A 26,541-nucleotide genomic window follows, 5' to 3' on the forward strand; every position below is an offset into this window, starting at 1 on the left:
AGTGGAAAACCGAAGTCCGGCCAGCTGGCCAACCGATGGTCAAGATCTGCACAAAGCCAAACCTCTACACACTACCCAAATGGCTCGCAACAATAGCCCTAACTAACTAGCAGATGGTGTTTGTGCATGTGTGTGTTTGTGCATGTGTGTGTGTGTGTGTGTGTTCTGACCAGTCCCGCTGACACTGAGATAGGGAGCTTAGACTGATAAAATCTCCAGCTCCCCATGCAGGTGTTTTCCTTCTAGCAGTCAAAAGCTGTGACCGACGACAGCACACACGCAAACACACACACGTCGATGTATATACATGCATGAGTGCCAGCACACACACACTTACACACATAAACAGAATGAGGCCTGGCTGCGGAGGCTGACATCTGACTCCAGAGGGGCCAGCTGGTCTTTCTAGGAGGCTTAACGGTGAATTATCATCCTTCACTAACCCTGCGGCACACATCCCTCGCTCTCACCCTCCCTCTTTCTCAAAAACTCTCCAGCAAACACACACACACACGAAACAACCACCCCTCCCTCCTTTCATCCATCCATGCTCTCGTCTGGCTGCCCGCCCCCCCTTCCTCTGTCCCTCTTCTCGTGAATGGGCTTCCCTCCTGCTCCCTCCTTCTTCAGCCAGTGAAAGACTTCAAGGCCAAAGTCAGATGGTCATTAACCATGACGAACAGAAGCAACCCTCGCTCTCCGTCTCCAGGCTGAGGCCACTCGGTGTGCATGGACACCCCACTCAAAACAGAAATGACACATTTGTAATGTGATTTTGGATCATTTACTGAAGGTTTGAAAACTCGACAGAAGCTGAACAAAAATCTCAAAACGATGTGAAAATTAAATCCATTTCAGATGACACAAGATAGCTCAAAATACAGTATAAAAAAAAATCTACAGCTTCCTGTATTTAATGTAGTCGAAACGTGTCCGTTTTCTGTGACGCCACCGCAGCCGTGTTCTGCTCGTCCCGTCACTCAGTTAGCAGAGTGATTAAGAGCTTCAGCTGCTTTATGGAACAGCTCAAAAGAGCCGTTTCAGAATAAGGTCAAAGCCTCACTGACCGCACTTACTGCAGTTGAGTGGCTTGTATTGTTGTGTACCCTGAGAGGACCCCGGTGACCACAGGGGCCAAAACTCTGGCCCAGAGCCTGGAGTTTGCCTGGAGCCTGGAGTGTGCCTGTTACAACAGCATTTTAAGTGCAAAGATTTGAGATCTCACTTCATCTTTCCAAGCAGGATTTCTGAAATTATCACAGCCACTGTTACAAGTTAATATGCTATTTGTTACAAACAAGCTGTCGGGTTCCCTGCTGACAGTTAATGTCACCTGCACAGCACAACAGGTGGCAACATCACAGGTACTGACTAAAAGCAGTACAGAGGAACAGCAGCTGTGTATCTGGCCTGCTTTCAGGAAACTAAGAGGCAGCCCCTGTCTGAATAAAATGTAATTGTTCAAGGTAAAGCTCTGAAACATTTCTAATATTATCATGGAGGTCATAACACAATATGATGGACTATAATCTGTGTGTTTTTACAATCTCCACCCTGATAAAACACCATAAAACCGAAACCCGTACACATCTTTAACTATTAACTATGATTAAAATAAGGCCTCAGTATGCAATGTCTGCCTTAATAGGTCCCTTAAGATAGTCAGTCAGTCAGTCAGGTCAGATACCGTTCAACAGTCATCAAAATGAATAAATACATGACTAATCATATTGGCAGGCAGGTGTATAGGAAAAAAACAAAAATCAAAAGTATGATCCATAAGGGCGCTGCATGTTTTCCAGTTACAGTGCAATAACTCATGAATAGGTGCAGCAATTGATTAAATGCAAACATAAACGGAAATACAGCATATTTTAGGTTTAGGTATGACACCTTCAGTACCTCAACGTAGCTTGAACTCTCTTACTCTTGCTTTCTTGTAAATTTCTCCCTGTTTCCCTTCCTTAAGAATGGCTTCTTGACAGCCACCCTTCCATGGAGACCATTTCTGATGAGGCTTGGGCCAACAGTAGATGGATCAGCTGAAGGTCCAGATGCATCTCTCAGGTCCTGTCAGGTCTTTGCTGGATTTTTTCCTCTTTCTTAAGGACGTCACTTTCAGATACTGTCCATCTGCTGTAGATAGTTTTTTAGGCCTGACATTTCTTCTTTTGTTCTCCACTTGTCCAGTTTCCTCAAATGTTTTAGGGACACACTGCACACTGTGCTGAGATATGCCAAGTTTTCAGCTAATAGCTCTTTGGGAATCACCTTGTTGCTGCAGAAATCCTATTTTCTGTCTGTCAAACTGTGTTATCTTTGGTGTTTTTCAGAGATGCAACTAAAGAAATGGGAACAAATGATGTGTCTTTGTGAAAATTAGTGAAAAAAAACAGTCCATTTCCAAATAAAAAAAACTTTAGAAAACCTTCTAAAATCTTGGAGAACCGTTGCTCAAGACCACTTTAAAAGAAAGTCTGGCTGCTTGGGAGCAAAATATAAAGAAATAAATGAGAGGAGACTCAGGACTTTTTCACAATGCTGTAAATTACAGCCCAACTGGGAAAGATAACCACAGGTGATAATGGAGCTAAAGAAATAAAACATATCACCCATAACAGTGAGACACAGCAGGGGAAAGGCACATACTTTCTTTAGAGGTGGTCGAGACAAAAACAGAGCTTAAAGAGGAGCAAATGTTATACAAGACACGAGGAGACAAAAGCTGGTGTTTTAATCTGCAGTCACAGAAAGAGGCGGTCTTCTCCTCGAGCAGTCGGTGATGCTGTAATAAGTGGAGTTTGTAATATTTTTGCCGTGTTTTCAGTAAACAAACAAGGCCGCTCAGCTCTGATGACAGACATGAAGAAACATCTCTAGTAAGACAGCATCACATTGTTCATTGATAGGAAACGTATGCTTGTTTTACACAATATCACGACAGTAGTAGTCTCACCCTGCCACCGCCTACACGGCCTTGATTGGCATTGTAATTTTGTGGTTTCCTTCACAAACATCTACTTTGACGTGCCCTTAATCCTCTGCTTGAAAAGGTAGAAAAGGAAAATAAATGCTTATTTTCATATTGGTCCAGCAGCTCTGTATTGGATGTGTCTGTGGGGGACAAAGCCACCAGCCATCACACTGTACCCTCGCTGTACCTTTGCCAGGGATAATAGCGCTATTATTCACCTGTTTGTAATTTCCTCCTTTTATGCATCCACATTATCACAGCACTTTTAGTACATTTTCTTTCTTTTCTATTAAAATCCATTTCCTTGTGGCCCACGGGAGGTATTTTAGACCCTCCTAGGTCCCCTAACCTTCTGATATTTTTCTTCTTTGTGGGATTATTCACCCGCCACTCATTTTGCTTTAATGCAACACTCAAGAAAACCACAAAACCCCAGTTAATCATAGTGGGGTTTGCTTTGAACTGCAAAGAAATTAATGCTTTTCAAGTAGCCTAAATATTTTGTGTGTACACTATGTAGCTCCTGTGCAAGCAGGAAAAAAAAAAAAAAACAGCACAGACTTCATGCTCTCAAGAGTCCAGTGACACAGCATGCATGAACTGAAATGTGAGCCTGTCCTCTTCTGTGGGAACCAGGAGCCAAACATTAGAAGAAACTGGAAGCTGTTTCGTGAGTCTGTTTTGCACAGATGTTCCAGGTAACGATTAAAACCCCCCCAGTCTCGAGGCCAAATGCTGCTCATCCCTTTTTTGCCATTTACGCCCTCTCCTGCTCTGCTGCTGAAAACAGACACTGTCTAACTTGATTAGGTCACTATGATAAACGTGTCAACAAGCTGGACACAGAGTCAACATGATAAACAAACAGCGCTGATCATGCCACCAAGGCAGAGAACAGAGTGAGACTGATTGATTGGAGACTGATCAATAACACGAAAGGAGCTTGAGCAGGAGTTTTAGTATCAGTGGGACTTCTGCATGTCAACATTTCAGGTCTCATTGCTCCATACAGCCACATACGTCCATTATGTTTTGATCTGAGGTTGTTTTTCCTGAAACCTTAATGCTAAAAGTACACCATCACATTTGCTATTTCAGCCAATACTCAGTTTCCTGTTTGTTTTTGCAAATTCCTACTTAAACCGTCTTAAATCTGCGTTAATGTGGCCCCAGTTGTAAACGAGGGGAAAAAGAGGAGGAATTAAAGAAGAAGACACGAATCTGAAAATAAAAGGAAGCATGAAAAGACTGAACTTAATACTTCAAAAGAAGAAGAAGAAACAGTTAGCATAAAATGGTGGAAAATGTTTTGCTGAGGAGCTGGAGGAGTAGAGCAGCATAAAGCGGAATGATCCAGCTCTAAACAGTCAGACAAATCTTTAACGAACTCATGGTAGAATCTATATTGTAAAATCAATTGAAGAGCTCATCATTAAGGAAATCCAGCTGGGTAACTATTCTTAGGACGGTTTCATTTCTCTTCTTCCGTCAACATAAACTCAGCAATGTAGCACTGAAATTTAGATTTAAATTCAGTATTTTGTTCAACACTGTAAATAACTTTAAGGGATTCCTTAAAAGTAAGAGGAAGAACAAAACAAAACCTTACATATAGAGTGTCAGAGTCAAGTAAATTCAAAGTTTTGCATGGAAACAAGTTATGTGTTAAGACGAAAAGGCTGAGAACTGTGTTTTACCGAATTATAGATTTAGCCTGTTAAACTGTAGGTGCACAGTAAACATTACAAATCCTGTGTCATGGATTTGTAATTTAAGACCTGCCTTAACAATCCAGGGATTGAGTAAAAAAGGTCAGCAAAGACCAAAACCTGTGATGTGACAAACTCAGGAAGTAGTTTTATTTCGTCTTTACATTTTAAAAGAGACGACAAAAAGGTGCTTTGTGATACAAAATGAGTCCACAGTCACGTGGGAACAAAATTACCTCCCATTTCTTTTTTATTTGACCTAGATGGAAGAACAGATTTCAATAGCACTTATACTTGTGTACTTTTTAATGCTCAGTCACAAAGTTCTGGGCCGCATGGACACCAGCACAGATACCCCTTTTCCACCAAATCGGTTCCAGGGCTGGTTCAGGGCCAGTGCTTAGTTTGGAACCGGGTTCTCTGTGTCCACTGACAAAGAACTGGCTCTGGGCCAGAAAAAAACGGTTCCAGGGTAGCAGCAGCTCTTTGCTGGGGGGGGGTTCAGAGCGGCGACTTAAAAATCGCCAGTAGCCTAATATATTTGTGAATTTGTGACGATTCCAGCAGGGACATAGCGCCGGCTAACGTTAGCTCATAACAAAGGCTAACATAACCATCTCACATTCAGTGCAAGTAAGATAAGACTCAAAACGTTATTAGGTTATTACCTGTCTCCTAGAACGTAATCGCCGTCCACTCAAAACCTGCCGATCAACACAAACATATCGGATCTACCGTTTTCTGATTCCGATGAAGCAGCCAGAAGCAGCAGCTGTACAAACGCAAAGTCATCCATTATTGTTGTTGCTGCTGCTTCTTCTTCTTCCCCGTGTTGTTGTTGCTTCCATGTTTGCACCAACGTGTCGGCAAACGCAGCGACGTAACGTGGCTCCCCTTAGCACCCCGAGCTATGGAAAAGCAAACTGGTTCTCAGCTGGTTCGCAAGTTGAGCGAGTTGTGAACCAGGACCAGTATTGGCCCCGAACCAGCCCTGGAAATGATTTCGTGGAAAAGGGTTAAGAGTGGCTAAATGGACCCTAGTATACCCACACAAGCCAGTGCCGAAACCATAAATTAGGTCTGGGATAACATTACGTTTTTTGAATGAATCTGAACATCGCTCTGAACTCAAATAGTTTATGGGACAGCTACAGCCGCTTTATAAGAGGTGTTTAATGAATCCAGTGTGCTGCAGATGCCTCCTGCAACATGACCAGCTGTGTGGCTTCACCTCTGCTCCTCAGTATAAAGAACTTACAGTAAATGTCAAGTGTATCATGGCCCTAACTCCATCAAAAGTTCCCCAAACCTCTGTCCTGAAACAACACAGATAGATTGCTTATCTTTGCTACAAACCTTGCAATCTTGTCAATGGCAAAGGTCTTACTGTAGCCAACTGTGCTGATTGGCTGGCAGCCAGACGGTGGTAAACACCCGACATTTCATCGCTTGCTTGTTGCACTCCTGCTGCACCACTTGGGTGACAAACTCGTAGGTGAGTCTGTAGCTTTGTTATTGTAAAGAAAGACAGCTGCTTTGTTTAAAGCTGCCTTCTCGGATTGCGTGAATGTCTTCTTGGGACAGCTTCGCTTGCTAGTTTTCTCCAATTTTGTTGCAACTTAGCAACTATAACCTTGATTTATTTTACCGATGGGTGTGCCTCCGTCTATATAGCCTTTGATTTGAAGCACCTATAGACTGTCATCTTAAGAATATTTTGAGTTTCCCCACATTAAAATGTATCTTGGAACTTTGAGGAAGATGTAAAGGCCCTAGATGCTTCCAGATCATTTCCCTACGGAACCTTCCAAACTAAAACAACACCATTAAAGGAAATTGCCCTAAACTCCAAGAAGAAAGCCTTAACTTAAGGTGTTTTGTGCAACTGGTTTAATAGTGCCATTGCTATTTTTAGTCCACTGAGCTACAGAAAACTAAAATAACACCGTTGTTAGGGTTGTTGTTGGGATTATCTGGTTTCAGTTTGTCCCTTTAAGGAGCCTCTTTATTACTCTAAAGTGCAATCCTGCCCATTGTTAAAATTTAAATATTAATGTGTAAACACTGTAACGTGTTAAATCTGAGCTCACAGAGTAGGAATCTGTAAAGGAAATAAAGATTTGAAAAACTCACTTTTCATACAGAAATCAGTAGAGTGCACTCGACAAACAGATAGAAAGCAAAGCAAAGAAAAAAGAGTGAAATGGAGTCGGAGGGGGACGCAGCTGGTGGCAGCCAGAGGACCATCTGTTCATCACTCTATTAGTTCACACACACAAATACGCTGCCTCTTCTGTCACGCTCACATACTCATTCACACACACATAATGCACCTACAGCCTGCTTCCACGTCCTCCGTTTTACAGCTTATCTTTCTTTCCTGTGTCTCTGACACTTGATGCGCAGCGAGACATCCCTCCATCACAGCCGTCTGTGTCGTTATTCACACCGTCTAACAGCAGCGCCTCAACAGCTCGGCCAATCACAGGATGTGGTTAAATCGTTGTTCGGAGATACTGCGTTCCAGCGCAACGCCCAAAGTGAACAATACGAACTGTTGGCGCTCGTCACAATACAAGTACACTAACAAGAGACATTACCTGGACAGTGTAACCAACATTCATGAGTCTGTGTGAGACGTTAGAGCCCAGAGATCCACATGAACTTCATCTCACCTGTGTTAAAACACCTTTAAATGAGCTAATTGGTCCGTTGCAAATTTAATGCTACTTTCAAAGGCATATTATTCACACCGAGTAACGCTGGAGTCACTCACCATACATCTTTCCTTCATCTGAGAGAATAATCTTCCTCCTCCCACAGGGCGGATAGATGGCCAGAGCCTCCTGGAAGCTCTGCTCGATGTCCGGGCTCCAGACCCCCTCAGGGTCCCCGTCCATGGTCTTGTCCCCTCCTGAATCACTCAGTCTGTCCATGTCCTCCCCCGGACTCTCACTGCCGCTCCAGCTACTGTGCTCCATACTGGCAGCTGACGTTAACTAGTGGATGTGAGTTCAGTGCTAGTGGTGGCAAAACTAATGCTAAACTCAAGCTTTAATTAGTAACAATGGTAATAACTGTAGAAACTGAAGGCTAATGCTAACTTCGATAATGGTACGTCCACCAGAAATGGCAAACCAGCGCCACACTGCAGGAAGCCTGCAGAGAGGAAGACAAAAACAAATGTTGTGTTAGTTCATACAGTCGTTCAACTACAGGGAAGCAACCAAACTAAACTTCAGAATACACAGAATACAAGTGTTTACACGCTTTTGTGTAATTTTTGTGTTTTTCATCTCGGGCCCACTGTGCTCATTTCTTGCCGTACGTGTCATAAAATGTGTTTTCTGCTCCGTCAGCACATTTTTCTGAAAGTTTGCTGTCGTTTTGGTTTGCAACATGTCCGTCTTCTACATCGTTTTCACCCTCAGGGGAGTATTCATTTGTTTTGTTGTGTTTTGTGAAACGTTATAGCATTTTCTACACTTTTAGAATAATTTTGGTTTTGTTTTTTGTGTTTTTCATCAGAGGGGAAACCACACACAGCTCTTACATCATTTACTGCAGCTGACACACACTGTAAACTATAAGCAAAAAGATTAAAGTCTCAGTTGATCCGCTGCATTACTTAAAAAAAAACAGCAACAAAAAAACTAACAGACCTTTACTAAAACAACTGAGGCCAAAGCATTTCACATCTTAAAATGGTGAGCTTTTTTTTTTCAAATTTCATTAAACCTGCTGGAAGTTTTAGCTGAATATAGTCTCGCTCTTCAAGATTTGAGGGGATAACAACCTGAATCCTTAAAGAACTGATCGTGCAGCTGTTTTGATTTAAATTAACCCAGGATTAAAAACAAAAGAAAGAAAAAGCCATTAATCTCTCTATGCTATGATTCATGCCAATATTGAGTGTGAAATTCACTAAAAGATATATTCCAATGTAGCTTTAAGTCCTGAGCAACATGTCTTAAGACTGTATCCAGGCTGCTACAAGGAAATTATTGCTTCTTTTCAGGAAGGAAATTGCCTATTTTGTTAAACCGCTGCGGTACATCAAATCCACATGCACGTAAGTGGAGCAAGTGAGTGGGGGACAAACGGAGTCCAACTACACACCAGTAAAAACAGATTTCAAGGGAGGAGGGGAAAAAAAAGAAAGAAAGGAACTGAAGGGGCTTGCCAGCTGCCTACAATTCTTCTAAAATCCCCCACGGTAAACAGCAGGGTTGGCGCAGTAACCACCACACTCACACGTAAACATATGCACACACATGCACAGTGACACACACAATTACAGTGCCAGCCCCTTGGGCGAACACATGTCATTTTGTCTGGTCTTCTACTGTTCACACTTCCCATGCACTGTCCCCTGCCACAGCCTGAACAAGCCTGCAGTGTGAAATCTCTGTGTGTGTGTCAGCCAGGCTAATTTTAACACAATTACACTTGACAGTACGCACGCATGCAAGTGAAGCATGCAAAGCAGCAGGGAACATTTTGGACACATTTTAACTTCATCTGAACACTTGAGCTCAGCTCAAGGCTCTTTTTTTTTTTTTTAACACCAGAGGGAAAACACTGCAAGTCGGCACGAAAACATCCGCTGGCTTGGACTCACAGGCATGAGTAATGAAGGGGATCTAGTAGCTTTACCAGAGTTTGTCCTCTGGTGCTCTCTCCATGCTTATTCTATTCACCCTCATATCCGTTTCCTCTCAAGCTTCCCACCCTCGCCGTCTTCCATGCTTCCCTCCTGACCCTCTGCAGCACTTTTCCATTCAAACAAGGATTCATTCACCCAGCTGGCTGTATGGTTGAGCCACAGCAGCATTTGTTTCCTTTACAGAGTTTGTGTGCATTTGTCAAAATTATTTTTTTGTGTGTGTGTTAAAGTCAAGTATCCCTCTTCACTAGTAGCACACATTTTCTCATCTTACAAAGATGGAGGGGAACCAAATTCTATGCTATCTATTTGTATGCTCTGTGTTCTTGACCTTTAACACTTAAGAAAATATGGGGCTTCAGTTTTGTCGCTGGTGGTTCAAACCAGGTTAAGACTTGATAGGTTTTGTAGGGGCAAACAGTTCAACAATTTCATTGCAAACTTTGCCAACTTTTGCAGTAGAGGCTTAAAAATGACATTTATGTTGTTTTTAAGTTTGATTTTCTTTCTTTTTAAGAGTTATACATTTTCATGTGGATGGCTACCACGTCTGTGTTCTTCTTCCAGGTGCATTTCCAGTTTGGACAACTACTTCTTCTACTGAATTACAAGCACAAGCAGCACAGCTTATACCGCCACCCTATGGTGACACTGCACAGCCTCGAGTTTTCATTTTAAACCGATCAATGGAAACATGTCTGATTCAAATTTTTTTTTTTTTTAATGCTTTTAAAAGGATCAATTTAGATTTGATTTACTAGTGAACGGAAATCTGACCACTTGCATTTGGAAAAGAAATCTAAAGTTTTACCTGAGTGGGAACCTCAACTATTAGTTCATAAATAAACCTTCTTAGACTGATTCAGATCTCAAAATACTGTAGGTTTACTGGACAACTGAGAATAAATCACAATATATCCAACTTTATCTAACAAGAAACAAAGCAGCAGTGTCTCTTTGTAGACTTTTGCGTGCTCATCTCACAGCCAACTGCACAGACAGACCAGCATTGCTAGTTTAGCGAGGCGGCTTATTTTGATGCTAATTTAATTGTACTATGGTGCCTACCTCATTACAGATAAAAAGAAGCATTTCTCTTATGTTGATATGGATTCAGGGAGTGGGAATATGTGAAAATGCTGCAGTGTTGTGCTGGCTTTCTGTGTGTATGCACTTGTTCAATCTGCATGAGCTCGACATTATGGAAAAGTAGAATATTGACAGTTTAAGTAATGTAACTGGGCTGTTATAAAATCATAATGAAACCATTACAAAGGAGCAGGAAGCTCATCTGTTATGTAATCCAGGATGAAAGATCTTTCGTCCAAATGTGTTGACGGAGTAAACAAACAGAACTGTCAGTTGAATGCGTATAAATTTAAATTCATAATGCTTGTGAACAGCTTTACTTAATGATAACCTACCAAATTAAGACGTTAGATTAAAACCAAGTGGTCAACTGTATAAAAAGCCACAGTAAGATCTAAAAGAAGTAAAACCGAAGTTTGGCAGCAGCTGCTGGTGAAATATTATGAAGAGCTATAAGAGGGGCTTCTCTGTGTTTTGGCTCATTCTAAAAAGTAATTAAAATGCATCAAAAGGACCCGATGCCTTTTCTTCAAGACCTTGACAGTAAAGTGAAGTTTGGATAAAAGGTATAAAAGCGTTCCTGCATTCAGCTCATCTTTTAAGGTGTCCTTCATAAAAAGATGACGATATCAGCATGAAGCTTAAGACATGAAGTTATACAAACGCAGCAACTTTTTCAGACATTTTCAGATGAAGAACTACTCACAAAACATTCAATATCTAAAGGCCCACTGCTGAAGTGCTGACAAAGGGCTTTATACTTCCATGGCTTCATTTCTACATCTCTTGTATCAAAAAACACTCAAAAGTCCCTTTTAAAAATTGCCCAACAATCTTCAAACATCAAACAGTCCTATTCTGCATTTAGGGGTTGTGAACTTTCAAAACAGTGTTGAAGGCCATAATGTTAAAAACCGTCTCTGTCAATGTTACTGCAGAGTTAAATTACTTCAATCTTCAACCTCACGGAGATGAACCAAGACATTTTACACGAAATACAATGTAAGCCAGCAGAAAGATACACAACCTATAAACAAATAAAACTTGCAAATATAATAAACTGTTGTGAGTCAGACGCACACTTGCACAATGTGGATCAGCTCAAACTTCTAAAGTTCAAAACTTTAAATGGTTATAACAAATTATGTTGTCAAATCATGACACTGAGTGGATTTCACTCCACATAAATGTTCTTACCGAGAGATCACGTGTGAGAACCTTTAAAGCTGCAGGTAGAGCAACAATGCTAACGCTAGCATGTTGGCACACAAGTCTTTTTCAGAAAATCAGTCTAAATATCTGAAAGCTGAACAAAATTTTACATGAAATGTAAAATAAAAACAAGAAACCGTTTTAGTTTCACTTTCCCCGATATTTGAGAAAATTCAGCGCTCCGCTGCTGGCATCAACATGTGATTCTTCTTAGGTGAAAACAGCACAGCATGCAAGGTAAAAGAAGTTTGGTAATGCAATGTACGTTGATGATCGTTTCTTATTCAGATGAAATAGTGGAAATGTAATCAAATTCAGTCTTTATCTAAGTATTGTACTTAAGGACAAACTTTACACACAGGACAGCTATGGTACGAACAACCACCTGATGTCAAACAAGAACAGCAGTAAAATAAAACACGTCAATGCGTCCATAAAAATGACCTTAAAACATAAAAGTATTAAAAGCTTTTTAAATTCATCCAATTAACCTGCCCACGAATCTTTCCACAGTGCACTACTATTTTTTACTCAAGTAAAAGGATGCGAGAATAACCCTAATTAAATTTTTTTCTTCCATCAGTCAGTTAAAACTGATATTTGAATCCTTTTCTATACTCACCTACCCAACAGTTTACATTCCAGACACCACGCCGTATTGCTAAATCGACCTAAAGATCTTTAAAAAGTTCATTGTCGGAGGAACTGAGACAAAGTTTCAGGGTTGGCGCACTTAGTTGAAAAGTGTCTCTTGATGCAGTTCAAAATGTAATAAAGCAATGACTTCAGCATGCCAGACATGCTGCCTTTGAACAACATACAACTGTTTGGTTTTCATTGAGATCAGGTCATATTTAGCCTCTGTGCCGTTTACATCTTCGAAACGTACAAGGCACAGCGACACACATCATGCTGTTATCAGTCAATTCATTTGGTCAGTAATAATACAATAAATATCAATCCCATGTTGGTTTTTGGTGCCAGCTACTGAGAAATAAAACTATCTGGATTTCAGCCACTAAATGTCCCACTGTTTTTTCCCAGCAAGCGGCTAACGATGTCTGAAGGGTACAGTGGTGTTATAGTGCCCTTTTAATGGAACAGCTGTCTACTTCTGAAAGACTCTATGAAAGAAGAGGGAGTGGGCCTCAACAGTAAAGTTGTGAGCTTGACAGCAAAACAATGAGCTTGAACTCGCTGTTAAGCTCTGTGAAGCTGAGGAAAGTTGTAAATTCAGGTAATAACTCGTCAGGTTTGTCACAACAAACAACGGTTTTCACACTGCTACCCCCTCTCCCCAGAGCAGTGGTGGGCTGAGCAGAAAATCTGAAAAAGGGCTAAGTGTATTACTGCAACTCCAGCATTATGCCTTAATACACCTTCACTGGCCCAACAAGCCTGCCTACACACACAACTTTCCTCCCATTTGTCTCAATCGTGTCTACTCGTCTCATTTCTTCTTCCTCCACCAGTCTGTGACACAGAAATCTTTCATCTCTAATTCCTAAATTGCACCCAGAAGACAATTAAATATATATTTTAGCATCTGGTGACCACAATCATTAAGTTGGGGACACTGGTGACCGACCCTTCCCCAAACCCCCTTTTTTTAAACTATAGATAAATAAAATAGACAAAAACCAACACCAGAGCATACAAAGCCAATTAACAGGCAGGTGCATCAATGGCAGCACAGTGCTGTCACTATGGAAACATAAAACAGTAAAATGTGTCATTCAAAGTGCTGAGCTACAAGCTTATGACCACATATTTGAATAAAAACTGTCACACGGTGACTTCCTGGAAGAACAATAAGACTTAAACTCTAATACATCAAACCCATATATTTAACTGGTTAGATATGAAAATCTGATTAATCCTATGCTACTTTGGAACTGAGAAGACTTAGTTAACATTATACTTTCATATTCTAACAGAGGGAGAGAAAAAGAAGAGCAGCCGAATAGATAAAACAGCATCATATATCAGCCTTCGGCTGCCCTGATTTCTAAAGAACAGCATCAACAATAGAAAAACCATATCGGTCAACTTCTATTGTGTTTCACTGATTTACACGAGACGCTAGAACCGATGACTTTGAAGGTTTTAAGAGGTGCCGCAAACCAAGAAGCAGACACAAGACACAAGAATGCAACAGAGCCCCTTAAATTAGGTGGGTCCACATTATTTTCGATGGGTTGTTAATAAGGTGCTGAAGTTTGTCTGAATGATGTGCAAGTTTTAAAGAGTTAGCGAAACGTCACAAAGCACAAGGCAAAAAGGGAACAGCGAATAGCAACTGTGGCCCATCTAATTTTATAAAAATGTGAGTCCACGTTCGGTATAAGCATTCAGATCACTCATGCTGTGTTTCGAGAGAAGAGACGAGAAGTCAACAGAAGAACTACAGAGGAGATGTTAGTGTGAGAGGGGCCCAGCAGCAGATGGACGCTGGAGAAAGACATTAGTCACACAACAATCAACTGTGACTACTGGGCGAGTCCTCTGCACCCTGGATACCCCTCCTCTCTGTGTGCCTCTCTGTCACCAGGCAGGCCCAGGCCACTCCAGCCAGGACAGCAGGCTCCATGGTGTCAGTGCCAGCCCTCGGGAGAACACACACAGGGCATACAGCCACAATCCTGCAGCTGCCTTGCACTCTCATGTTCTCCCTCTGCCCCTTCCTTCTTACAGCACTTGTTTCCACCAGAAGCCAGCTCAATGCAGGCATACATGGCTTGAATCCTCCATATGTTCAAAAGCAGGCCACTTAGGTAGTAATTACATGTAATGCTTTGTCTCTGTCTCTGAGTGTCTTCACTACCACAGGAAACCTGAGTGTGTCAGCACAGAGTGTTGAGGTCTTTCAGCCACTCGAAGGCATCTGTTTGGCTGCTTCTTTTAATACTTTCACTTTTAACATAAGAGGATTGTCTCATAAACCTCAAGGCAAACGCTCCATTTTTCAGTGTTACTTCATGTTTTCCTGTTGTCGGCCTTAAAGCACTCGGACCTATTCAGGTCCAAGGTGATATTTCTTGTTTTCTGCTTTTACAATAAATTCATTTTACACCAAGGACCGAATGGCACCGCATTCATGTTTTTACACGAGTGTAAATGCGAGTATCTGAACAGACTCTGGGGGGCTTCATTTATCTTGCTATGTTAACAGCCTCCACAGCAGACATTCACAAGGTAACCTCATTCAAGTACACCTCATGTTATTCAAACAGTCAGAATGTATTTAAGTTTATGATTTCAGCCTGAGCTAATGTACTGCCTATCCCTGAACGCCACACTGGACTTTATGGGAACCAATCTAATAAAATGCAGTTATTGTGTCTCTTTTAAAACACATTTGTATAGTTATGCATTGAGTTTAATACAATCTGTCCAATAGGGATAATCAGCAAAATAATAAAGCAGGGTTGTACACAATTAACATCCGTTTAACCCTATTTAAGAAAATGTATGAAAACTTTCCAATTTTAATCAAGAATCACATTCGCTCTAAAGGTTGCAGTTTAAACAATGCATGCAAATAATTTCAGCTATTTTTATACCCCTTTACCAAACTGCCACCAAATCACCTGTTTCACCTCAAAAGATCGACACAACAAAGACTTTAGATTTTATAATGATTTAATTGATGCTCTTTTGTTGTTAATTTAGATTCCGGTTTGAATCAAATCGTTACCCCAAGAATCCAAATCAAGCCAACTTGTGTTCGAACAATCCAACATAACAAATCACGTAGTTACAGTCAATTATCTGTTAAGTATGAGCTTCAGAAGTATAGCTTGGTGTTGACGTGTAACCTTTTCACACCAAAATTACCAAGTATACACAGCATAGGTTAAGTATTTAACACGGGTGATCGGCTCTTCTTCAGGTGCACTGATTCCAATTATTGTTTCCAGGAACAACCCTGTAGATTGCTATTGGCATTTCACTATCCTGCAGGCTGTGGATCACAATTTCTGAAGACGTCCTGGGAAAATTGGCATTTATTTTTGATCAAGACTTGTGCCGAGCATGTGCAAAACAAATCAAGTTCACTCACAACAAACTACCAGGAACACAGTCGCTATCACACCTCTTTCTGTAGATCCCAGTGCACGGTTCAGCACAACAAAGTCTCTGAGGGGCACCAAAGTTAGCTGTTTGTGCATCCAAAAGCGAGTAAAACCGGCCTGTAATAGCTCTGTGAGACTGTAAGCTGCCAGCTGTTATGCCGGCTAATGAATATCTTTATTTTCATCGGCACATTGGTGCCTGTATGAGAGGCACAGCCGTCGCTGAACGTGTGCTTTTTATAACTTAATTCAGGGCTGTGGTCATGCAGTTCAGAGAACAACACACTCAGGTGTCAGATCACTACGGATCAGAGTTGGAGCACATAAATACCTGCAGAATTTTATCTGAAAATGAATGCTTATTAAATCATTTTCCATTGACGACAATGAAGAAAAGCTCGATGTTAGTGTAACAGGTGCACTGTAGTAACACTAGTGGTCAAAAGTTTCACATCAACAGTAAAAATGAACACTTTCAAAGCTTAAACTTTAAGTTTTTTTCTATATGAGAGCAATTAAAGGCCAGACTCTGATCTAGAATCAGTGGTGGACAGTAATGAACTGTGCTTAAATACAAATTTGAGATATTTCTACCTCCTTGGAGCATTCCCTTTTCATGTAACGTTCCAATTCTGCACTGCATTTCCTAGGCAAACGTAGTTACTTTCCTTCCTTTATCCCATAGCTTCAGATGCTTAACAAATTTAGATATTTACAACATAACCAAACAAATTAGCAATAAAGAAAATATTCAACAGATTATTTCTGAGCAGCCTATCGAAACCAACTACAACAGTAAAATTGAGCTTTGATTGTATTGAGAGGCATCAGAGCTTATTAAATATTGAGGACGTATATTTTCAGGAATTTAACTTCAAAATGGACTACTTTTCCAGTGCTGGATCAGTAGTTTGATTTAAAGGGGAACTCCGGTATTTTTAAACCTAGACCTTATTTCTGGCATGAAATACGTTTATCTACTGACCGAGAACAGTTTGGCGAAAGTCGATGTTCTTCGGAAGATATTTAGATAACTCGCGATCCATATAACGGAGTGAACAGGGCTTAGGCGATGCAGCCTCTAAATAAGGCATTATCTGTCTTTATTTCACCAATACTTTAAGCCGAATGAATGAACGAATGTGTACTATTGGTCTGTTAGCTCATAGGTGCTGTTATGTGACTACTAGCAGCTATAGGAGAGCTAACAGAGGGAATTCTACACACACCTCTACTGGGACCACTTCATCCTCACGCATGGCTGCAGCACAGCTCATTCACTCCGGTAAGAACGTCCATTTTACTCAAAGTCGTCGTTCACGTTGTCAAAATTTGATAAATATACGGCCATGTTGCACAAAACTCACAGTAGCAAACTCCGTGTGAAGTTAGCCGACTGTCAGAGAAAAGAGTAAATAAACTGCGCTCCGGGGGGGCGTGTGGATGAAGTGGTCCCAGTAGAGTGCCTGTGTAGAAATCCCTCCGTTAGGTCTCCTGTTGCCGCAAGTAGCCACATAACAGCACCTATGAGCTAACAGAGTAATAGTACACATTCGTTCATTCATTCTTCTTAAAGTATTGGTGAAATAAAGACTTATTTAGAGGCTGCATCGTCCCTGCCCTGTTCACTCCGTTATATGGATATACACTGATCGCGAGTTTTCTAAATAGCTTCCGAAGGATGCTGACTGTTCTCGGTGAGAAGATAAACGTATTTCATGCCAGAAATAAGGTCTAGGTTTAAATATACCGGAGTTCCCCTTTAAGTTAAGAGTGTGAATACTTCCTGTCCACAACGATCAGCTCTTCCAACTGACCGCAGCCAGCATTACAGCTTAAAAAGAGAACTGTCACACATGCTGGCTTCAAAACTTTATGCAACACGTTTGGCCAGAGCTAAATGGAAGATTAGTTCTGCTTCATGCACATTAGAGTCGTTGAACTTCCTGCAGAGGAGTCAGGTGGTCAACTAAACATGAGTTCTGTGATGACATGCGTCCTTGACTGCTTCTGAATGTGCTTTCAGTACATTCCAGGCACGTTCCCTTCTCCATGTGGTGGTGCTACTTATGGACCACTCGCACATGATGGCATTTTGTGTGAAGTGAGTGCAGGGCAAGGCTGTAAAAAAAGGTCAACAAGCAGGAAAAAGGCTGCTGCACAAACATCAGCCATGTGACAGCTTCCACCACCTGTGGGCAAGTGCAGCACCGGCCATGACGCACAATGTAGGTAACTAAGAGATTTCAAGGAACTGCAGCACCAGTGACTGCAAAACAATCAACAATAAGCAGCGTTTTTCTTTTGGATCACCCATAAGAACACTTTACCTCCACAGATTTGTTCAATGCAGACCAAACTGATTTTCTAAACCTCCATTTCAAATGTAATGAATCAGCTCAGTTCTCCATCATTCATCATGTTTGTCTTGGTGCTGACGCGCGTCTCTGCATTCACATTTCTTAGTTCAGATGGACACGATTCAATGAATCCACCACTGATCAATTCATCTTACACAATGCAGGGACACACACACACACACACACACACCTCTATCAGAGTCTTGAGTTGGTTGGATTAGTTCTGACCTGATTTCATGTTTAAACTCACAAAGCCTAATTTTCAATAAGCCGAATGAAAAAGCATCACTGAAAAGAAACCAGTAAAGCTTCTTTTATTCTTTCTCAGCGCTAATACACTCTTGAGAAAGACTGAGAGAGACTTGCTTTATGAGTGGCGAAGAGTCTGTGATTCACAGCGTGCGCTCCTCGTTATTTCACCATCTCGTCTCACAGCGGCATTAACATTTATGCACACACACAGTAATTGGTCACAGATTGGACGCTGATACAGTGAAGTGCTTATTTCCTCCTGGAAATGTGACGGTAAAAGGTTTTGCCAGCAGCTCTGCTCTCTGTTCTCCGTCCCTCTCTGTCATTCTTCTTCTACTGGTTTTTGCTGAGTCAGCCTGGGCCATTATCCGGCCTCTTCCTGGGGATTGGGAGGTTTGTTGTCACATGTACACTATCACACACACACACGCACACGCAAGGCAATATCCTCCACCAGTGGAAAGAGAGGCCTGGGGAGGTTACAGCAATACCAACACCATTTAATAAGTGCGAACACGGGAGCATTGTGCCGAGACGGACACCACGTGTGTTACATGTGTGTGTCTGCATGTATGAATCTTATCCAACACCTTGCAAAGGAGCATTGTACAGCTCCATGAACGTGAAAAAGAGCACAGTGACCTCCATCTCCCCATCTCTGCACCACAATTACATCCTCCACAGCTAACACAGGCTCCACTCTTTCATCCACTCCTCCAAACACACACATACAAAATGAATTAGCCCCTGAACTGTGTTTTCCATCTGTGGTCCATTAAAACTCGGGTGCTGCTTTATTTAGACAGAAGCAGGTTAGGAGGCAGGGAGTTCAGCGACTGTGCATCCCGTAAACATGTTGGCAGCTTATTTAAAGGAAGTAACTGGCTTCAACCTCATTGTCTGGTTATTTCTTACTCCTCTTTCTCTACATCCGAGTCTCTGGCGAAGCTTCACAGACCAAAATCAAGCGAATCCTTACTGTAAAGGTGTCTGATGTCTTGAAGAAGCACTTCCATAAATCAACAGAGGAATAATCAAACCAATAATTCTTCATTTCTTGAGCCTAAAATAAAGGATCAAACTGGCTTCATTTAATTGTTCTTTTAAATATTTTTTCAGTGATCTACCTTGCTACATTTTAACTCCTCCCTCAAGGATTTATAAGTATGATCTTTATCACTTTGCTCATCATTTATCCAGATAACACGGAACACATTTGCTATTCAGAGTATTTAGACATTTTTTCCAAGGTAAAACGTCCCCTTCCTGTGAAAAAGCCACGAGTTTAGTCAGCTGAATATCTGTAAGTAGTTACTGTTTTAAAGGTTAACATACAAAGATTCTATTTCTTCTAAAAGACTTTGTTTTCACCCCATTAACTCACAGCTGGCTCTGAGCCGTGATGGTTAATACACAGTTAAAATCATCTGGATCTCAATTTATTTTCAGATAGTTTGGTGTATTAAAAAGGCTAAAAGTGTATTTATGATAAGATATTCAGCTATATTTTAAAAAAAGGTGAGGTTTTAACACAAAAAATATAATATTTTATCTAATTTATTCACTTTTTAAATCCTTTTTTCTTTAAATACCTTCTAATTGCTACCAACAAAAAATATACTGAATGCATTTTTTAGCCCAAAGTTTCATGTCTTTGTTACATGAAGGAATCTGGACAAGTTAAACAACTGTCTGGTTTATAAAATCCACAATGAAACATCAAAACCGTCTAAACAGGTTCTAGAAATAATTTATCAGCGTTTTCTATCAAACTGCAATAATAACTTATATTAACATTGTTTATCGTGGTATCCTGCACCAGAATCAACTGTCAGATTCCTCAGAATAATTTCATTTTTGACATTTTTGAGATTTTTGACTGTATACACAGGTATACACAGGTATATATCCAAAATTATTTTAAATTGGCCCCTGTATTCCAGTTTTTAACTGCCACATTAAAACAACTGAAGCTGGTCTTTGTGATCTGGACCACCACTGCCCAAATGTGAGGGGGACTGCTTCAGGTAGAAGCGTCCATCCGATTTATTGCAATCCTGAGGTTGAGCATTCACAAGTGGAGACAGTGAAATGTAAAAATGTTGAGACTAAGAGGCATAATGATTGTAAAAGTAGCCTTTTCTTCCCCCCACTGTCACCAAGACCACTCAGATATTCAATTCAATTCAGTTTTTATAGTTTATTTCGTGCCAAATTACAACAAATGTCATCCCAAGACACTTAACTAATATAGTCCAATTCAAGCCAATTGGAGCTCAATTCATTGTAATCATAATCCAATCAAAATATTAGCCAAGGAACTAAAAAGACTGAATTTTGTGACACAAAATCCTCATTTCTCACACTCAACCTTATTTCCAAATCTGTAATAATGCAAAAATAAAGCTCACAAAAGCAAGCTAGCGCTAAAAGACTGAATACCAAGTTTCATTGTACTAGAAATATCTGCATTACACTGTGTAAAATGACTCGTAACCTGAGGAAGACGGGAGGTGTAACACGTTTGCTGAACTACAAATGTTGCAGGTAAAATTCTACAACTCAAGAAAAGTCAGACACATTTTCAGAGAACAAGCTAATTAGCTCGGTGCTTCAGGCCCATCAGGGCTGCAGCCGGAAAAAGTGCATTCAATTGAGAAGAGCTCCATTTTCTTAATTAAGAACAATTTAACTTTCACTATTCAAGATGAAAGCCTGTTATTTCATCTTTTCAGAGTTAAACAGTCTCGCTGACTCTAATGGAAGATCAGGTTTCTTTTTCTCTGTTGCATTTCCTGCTGCCAGCTGCTAATAGCATCTCAGGAACACGAAGACAAACCAGAGTCAGCTGTTCAAATGTCCAAAAGAAGCTCCGGGAAAAGTAAACGCTGCTCAAACGTTCAGTCAGAGTAAACTCGCCCGGTTTTAATGAAACAATTATTCATCTATCTTATTAATAATTGATCGGCCTTCGAACCAAGAACAGTTAATGATCAGCGCCCGCCTGCACAACAACCGAGGTCGTGAGCACAACAGCAGGCAAACTTTTTTCCACTGTGGGAGTAACGGCGAGCAGAGTGAGCCGCTGTCCCGCTCTGCTGCGTGTTTATCATGTCAGGTCCTCCAACCGGGAAAGTACACAAGAAGTAGTTGAAATCTAGACTTCCTGCTTGCTTCCTGCTGAGCTCAGGAAGCGTGAGGGTTGATTCAGACTTCCCATGGAGGGTTAGCTTGTGTCATCCATTCATCTGCTTGGGGCTGAGGCCCTGAAAGGCTGAGATCATTTCCACGCTAAGGCTGAGTCACCTGGAAATGTTTCTGGTCCACAGCAAAGATTTTTTTATTGGGTTATCTGCGAAGACTAAAGAAATACACCTCAATCTCTTCCTTTCTCTTAAAGATTTATCTGACTTCTACGCTTAGCATGTGACTTACCATCTCTCCCACATCATCATTATTATAAGTCTTTCTGTAAGTAAATGACCTTATAAAAACATGAACATAATAATGAACATAATAATGCATTCATGAACATTTCCATCTTAACTAATCTGATCCGTTTCTTTAAAAGTTTGCTTGTCAAACACATTCTCTCAGTCAAATATAAAGAAACTTAAACATTTAATGAGACAAGAGATCTGATTGGAACTAATCAACAACTACAATGAGCGCTTATTTTGACGACTGAGAGAAACACAGAAATGAGTTGATCGTGTAAAATCAGTGTCAGTGCTTCATTTTAAACTGCTGCTCTGCGATGTTTACACACACACACCGTGTGCACAGTATAATTTAGTGCAGCTTATAAAAAGGGACACATAATCCATATCTCTGGTAGAGCCCAACTGATATAATCAGCTATAGCAGCGTCAGTAAATACGTTTTTCCATCTATGTGTAATCACACAGTTTGACTCTTTTCTTTATGATGCTTTCAGCTCTGCAGCGAAGTGTATCGCACACGGTGGTGCAGAGATGAGCGATATCTCCGTGATAAGCTGCTAGAAACTTAACAAAACCCTATTATTTTCCCGTATGGTATCTTTTTTCACTGATAAACTGCCACCATGTTGGCCTGGTCTTTTCCAGCACATGACAGTGATTATTTTACTGCAGGACACACTCTGTCCAGATTTTATTTAACACTTTAAGAAACTTCACATGTTTACAGTGAAGAAAGGCAAAGGAATACAAAGCAGGTCCTTCTGTTTTTGCCTCACATAGACTTTTTGTCATCCAGAAAATATAAATCATAGTTTTGATAACCAGCGCAGATGAGAATAAATTAAAACATACATTTTCACGTGTTTCTGCATTAGTGCTAATGATGAGAGAGGAGACGGAGAGCCTGAGCAGTCAGACAAGCCAGCACAGGATCGACTGGCCTCCTGCAGCCAGGAACCAGAGCTACCCCCCCATCCTATGCACACCAACACCCCCAATCCCACCCCACCCAGGAGGATGCCTATTGTTCCCACCCTCCTCTAAACAAAGCCTGGCCCCCCCACCACACCCTCCCTTTCCCCACTTTGCCCCCCAACAAACTCCCACTCAGCATTGTTGCTCTAATAAACCAGCTCCGCTCCCCAAATTTCATTACAAATGAGCTGGGACTCCCACCCCAACATGCCTCTTTTACAGTTTTTATCCAATTAACTGGATTTGTCCTCCTGTATCCTGCTGCATGCTAAAGAATGCAGGAAAATCATCGAAAACCAGTCAGTCAAAAGCTCTTTCATCAGGATTAAACAGAGGCTGTTTATAAAGAAGCGATAATTTGCATCTTTAGAGCCAGAATCATCAACTCAGAGCCAGGATTCACCTGTTGATTCATTTGAACATTACACCGACTACATGCACCACGCACAAGCTGCGACAAATTCTGCCAAAAAATATATAGAACTTAGAAAAAGTGGAGCATCACAAGACTTGGTTTCATACCAGGAAGATTTCCCCTCCGAATCCCAGTCCCATAAAATTCTGTGTGCCGGATTTTGTCCTCCTGCCTCGAAATAAGACGACAGATGAGACAACAAGGAGGACGGCTGCGAGCTGCCCGGCGCTCCAAACTCCACCATATTGCTGCAGCATTGATGGAGACGATGAACACACACAAACACGAGCACATACACAGCGGTTGTGACTAAAGCACACAGAGGCCATATGGTGCGTCCTCATCCACCGACGCCTGTTGCTGCTGCAACAATAGGCCTGCCTGCCTGGCCTGGACAGCAAGAGGCAAATACACACATAAATGTGTACACACACACACACACACACACCAAATGGTCGTTAGTCAGTCGGTCTGCGTTGCTTAGGCCCAGAACAAACGCCTGGATTTGCATTCTGCACCTCCCTTCGCCCTCCTCTTTCTTTCCGTAACACACACACACACACACTTCCCTGGTCTCTACAGGTGCATGGAGCACTCAAAACAGATGTCAACGGACTGGAGAGGGAGAGGCATGGGGGAGTGTGGGGGAGAGGGGAGAGGGGAGGAAAGTGGAGGCAGTTTGCACAGAGTGACTGACAAAGCTTTCTACACTCAAAGGCCCAGACACAGCAAAGACAATGACACACACACACACACACATCTCAATCCTCTGTGACACTTCCAGGACAGCCCGACTTATCATTTTCAGAAACTTTTTAAATGGACACCACATTTGTGGCACTTTTCATGAGTGATGGTAACAGGATACAGGCGCAGGAGCATCACCAGGTTTCATTTATTCAGCATTTTTAACTCTGCTGCCTGCAGTTATCAGACCAAAACCTACTCTGCAGACACTGATTTAAATGCATATTTCACTTAAATATTCTCTTTTTTCTCTCCTTTACTGACATTTTAAAGACGGTTAAAAGTAGTAATACAATTAATCTGTTTTCAGATTGTTCTGTAACTGTGGAGCTCAAATCAGTTGATCGACAGACAATCAGCAACCAGGTTAGACAATCAATCATTTGAGTCATTTTTTAATGGCAAAAATCCCTGTTTCATCTGGTTTCAGCAACTAAAATATTACAGTTTAATAACTTTGGATGGCTGGACTAAGAAAAGAGGGATTATTCATTAGGTTTTTTTAGCTTTTTTGGAAGAAAGTTAATCAGCTGCAAAGACAATCTGCAGATTAAATTCCTAAAAAAAAAAGTTTTAAATGAGGTTCATTTTTGCCCCCCATCATTTTACAAGGTACACATCAAGTCATTAACAAAGACAAATATTCAACCCCTAATGACCGTCTCATTTAGCCTGTAACTCCCCTCAAAACAGAAGCCATAGCGACTTTTCTCTGAGTTATAATCCTTTTATCCAACATAGCTCCCAACATCTGACAAACGGATTACTGTTACAGAATAAATGCATCTACTGTGTTTCATCCTACAGGCTGTAATTTTCTCCAATAATTACATTGTGGTTTGGCCTGCGTTACCACACATCTGAAGCTATAAAGGACAGGAGCAGTCCTTTAATCATTTTTTAAAAGGAAGTACAAAACACAACCATCAGCTTAAATATCGACTGGTTTAAAAAGCTGTTGGGGTTCTCAGAAAGTCCCCATCGGCTGCAGTGAAATCACCCGAAAGAAGCCAAATGACTCATTTAAACCACCTTGTCAAAGAATATACTGTCATCATCAGAGAAGCTGCTTCAGCCTACAAACATGAAACATGGAATTAAAGTGTGAAAGATGTCAGCATGAGCAGATCAAATAACTCCAATTGATAAGAATTAGTTTCAACTCCAGATTGAGTGTTTTTATTCCTCCAGAGATGGAGGGAAGGAGAAAACGCGTTGACAAACCCGCCGGCTGCCTGTATGATCGCGCTCTCATTGAGCATATGATGTGCTCTGTCCACTGGGTAAACACTGGCTGTTATCAGCCTGTGGCCTGTTTCCCTGACTGGGGCCTGCCTGTGTAGGAAAAGAGAAAAACCCCGCCGATGCAACAAGTCCCCCATTCACTCCCAGCTTTGTTAAGCTGCCTCCCAGCGCCGCAGCGAAAATGTTTTCATGCTTTTCGCCCCACACGCTGCTCAATTTACGAACACGACACCGCTGGGCAAAAATCTCACATGTGTAATGTAATATAAGGGAGACGCAAGTGGGAGTAAACAAGGTTTGTTCTTTGGTATCGACAGAAAGGGGATAAAACTGGAGTGAAAGCGACATCTCTCGCTGTGAGGCTCAACACGGCAAAGGATTAATCAGCTTGTTAGACTTGTTTAACATCTTTACGTGGTGTACGCGTGCGGATTTAGCTCGCGATGTTGCCAAAACTGTTTTAATTTCAGCTTCAGTGATGACTTTAGGGTTTTAGAAACAAGCGAAACGTCCGGGGGCTTTCAGACGCGCAGGCTACAAGCTGAAGGAGGGGGGGGGGGATTCCTCTTCGGGAACTTACCTCGATCCAAACGCCTCTTTATGGATTAATTCCCACACTTTTCCACGGATCTGAGTCGCTACAACACCACGAAGCCCTCCGCGAACTCCACAGCCTCCTCTCGCTTTTGCTTTGATGAAGGATCGGGCGCGCTGAGTGCGTAAAATGCGCAGCGTCTCTCCAAGGATGCGAAATATGCGCGGAATGGGAGCAGGAATGAAATGAACGCAGCGGACTGAGTTGAACGGGGCGGGGTGAGGGACTGGCGTCACCCTGGATGAAACAGTGAGTGAGCGATGGGAGGATGGGTGGAAAAGAAAAAAGGAAAAGAAGGAGGACGAGGGGGAAGGGACCGGACTGTAAGGGCTGCGTTCAACAACAAAAGAAAAGAGTGGAGCACCCAAACTCCATTCAGCGGAGGAGGAGGGTCGAGATAAAACACGGCCTGTTGTGCTTGGCTGACCACGGATCAGAAAAGGTGAAGCTCAAGAAAACACTCTTGACAGCAGCTTTGTACGAGTTAATTATAAAACTTTTTGGCACGCTTTATACAAGAAAGGAAGGAAATATACAACACAGTAAACATTCAGCTTTCTGACAGGAAGTAGAATATAAGAAATAATTAATTAGCCCATTCAGGACATCCAGAGGTTTTGATGCTACAGCCTTCCTTGTTGGCTGCAGTTGAAGCAAATATAAAAGACATAATGGTGAAAATTTATAGCACGACTTTAAAGAAGGTTAGAGATTCTCTACAAAGTCCGACAAAACACAGTTCAGCTGTGATTCACGTCTTTGTGACAATGTTTACAAAAACAC

General features: G+C 41.5%; 1 protein-coding gene across 1 annotated transcript in view; it reads right to left on the reverse strand.

Moving 5' to 3' along the window:
• The window catches only part of tead1a (TEA domain family member 1a), a 48,681-nt gene extending 22,619 nt beyond the window's left edge, over nt 1-26,062 (reverse strand). Inside the window, exons 1-2 of the mRNA XM_072386604.1 lie at nt 25,744-26,062; nt 7,460-7,842 (exon numbers count right to left, since the gene is read on the reverse strand). Coding sequence (XP_072242705.1) covers nt 7,460-7,664 — 205 coding nt within the window. The 5' untranslated portion in view covers nt 7,665-7,842; nt 25,744-26,062. The remainder of the gene's footprint in view (nt 1-7,459; nt 7,843-25,743) is intronic.
• Between the last annotated feature and the right edge of the window lie 479 nt (nt 26,063-26,541).

This window comes from Leuresthes tenuis, unplaced genomic scaffold, assembly GCF_036924035.1.
Source record: "Leuresthes tenuis unplaced genomic scaffold, fLeuTen1.0.hap1 SCAF_5, whole genome shotgun sequence".
NCBI lineage: Eukaryota > Metazoa > Chordata > Actinopteri > Atheriniformes > Atherinopsidae > Leuresthes > Leuresthes tenuis.